The 1,052-nt window shown below is 29.4% G+C and overlaps 1 protein-coding gene across 1 annotated transcript; it reads right to left on the bottom strand.

Moving 5' to 3' along the window:
- Positions 1-345: 345 nt before the first annotated feature.
- Positions 346-1,052, bottom strand: LOC130943995 (uncharacterized). The gene has a single exon (XM_057872111.1). It carries the CDS (start codon positions 1,003-1,005, stop codon positions 505-507), a length of 501 nt encoding a protein of 166 aa, XP_057728094.1. The 5' UTR covers positions 1,006-1,052; the 3' UTR covers positions 346-504.

Raw genomic sequence — 1,052 nt, 5'->3', positions numbered from 1 at the left:
AATATTATTTTTTTTTTATAAAAAATGACTACAATATCCTTATTATATATATATATATATTAATTTTAAAAATTCTAAAATTTAGGATTCTTAAAATTAATATATATAATAGAAGTATTTTATTCATTTTCTATAATAGGATATTGTAGTCATTTTCTATAAAAAATAATATTAAATTAGACCAGTTCAAGATTTGATTTACCATTTTTCGGTCAAATTAATTTGTCTAACCTAATTTTGACAAAAATAACATAATTTAATCGATTATATGTGTTAAATTTTAATTATTAAAAAACATCTTTATAAAAAGGCGTTTTCAGCGTCTTTATCTAAATGGCTCCATAATTTAATTATAACAATGCCTAGTAAATACACCTGACCTTCATCATCAAAGTCAAAAAATTTAAAATCTCTATTATAACATCTATACTACAAACCCCATAAAAGTAAAAAATAAAAATTAAACATACAACTTGTAATTTAATGAAAGCAATAATGCAAATCCTAATAGGCCTTGTGATGAATCCAAGACTCTTCTCTTTGCATCTTCAATTGCTTGTAGAAGTTCCCAATAAATGCTTCAGCTTTTGCAAACAGTTCTTGCCCATTATCAACTCCTCCAATCTCATCTTCGGCCTTCAAATCATCATCATCATAATCATATTCATAATCCTCATCTCCATCATCACCTCCAATGAAGAAAATGCTCGGCATTGAAGCGCAATTTCGCGCCTTTTCTTCCACTTTTGCGACGCAAACAAACTTCTCGAGCTTTTCAACGATAATAAGAGGCTTTTGAGCTATAAAATTAACGTGTTTTCTTTCGTTTAACGGCCTCAAAATAATAGTAAGAAGGCCTGCTTCGGCACCAAGTGCTATGATGAGGAAATTGGATATGAAGTACATGTAGGTGGGTCTTAGAGAAGAAGGTAACAAGGGTGTGATTACAAGGAGAAGAAGAAGGATAAAGAGCACTATAACTTGAGAATTCTTAAACTTTGTCATAATAATGAATGTGGAAGAGAAAGAACAACTATGGAAGGAACAAGAGG

The sequence above is a fragment of the Arachis stenosperma genome, chromosome 1 (genome assembly GCF_014773155.1).
Source record: "Arachis stenosperma cultivar V10309 chromosome 1, arast.V10309.gnm1.PFL2, whole genome shotgun sequence".
In the NCBI taxonomy this organism is placed as follows: domain Eukaryota; kingdom Viridiplantae; phylum Streptophyta; class Magnoliopsida; order Fabales; family Fabaceae; genus Arachis; species Arachis stenosperma.
The sequence above is the reverse complement of the archived record's forward strand: the minus strand, read 5'-3'. Positions and strand labels throughout refer to the sequence as shown.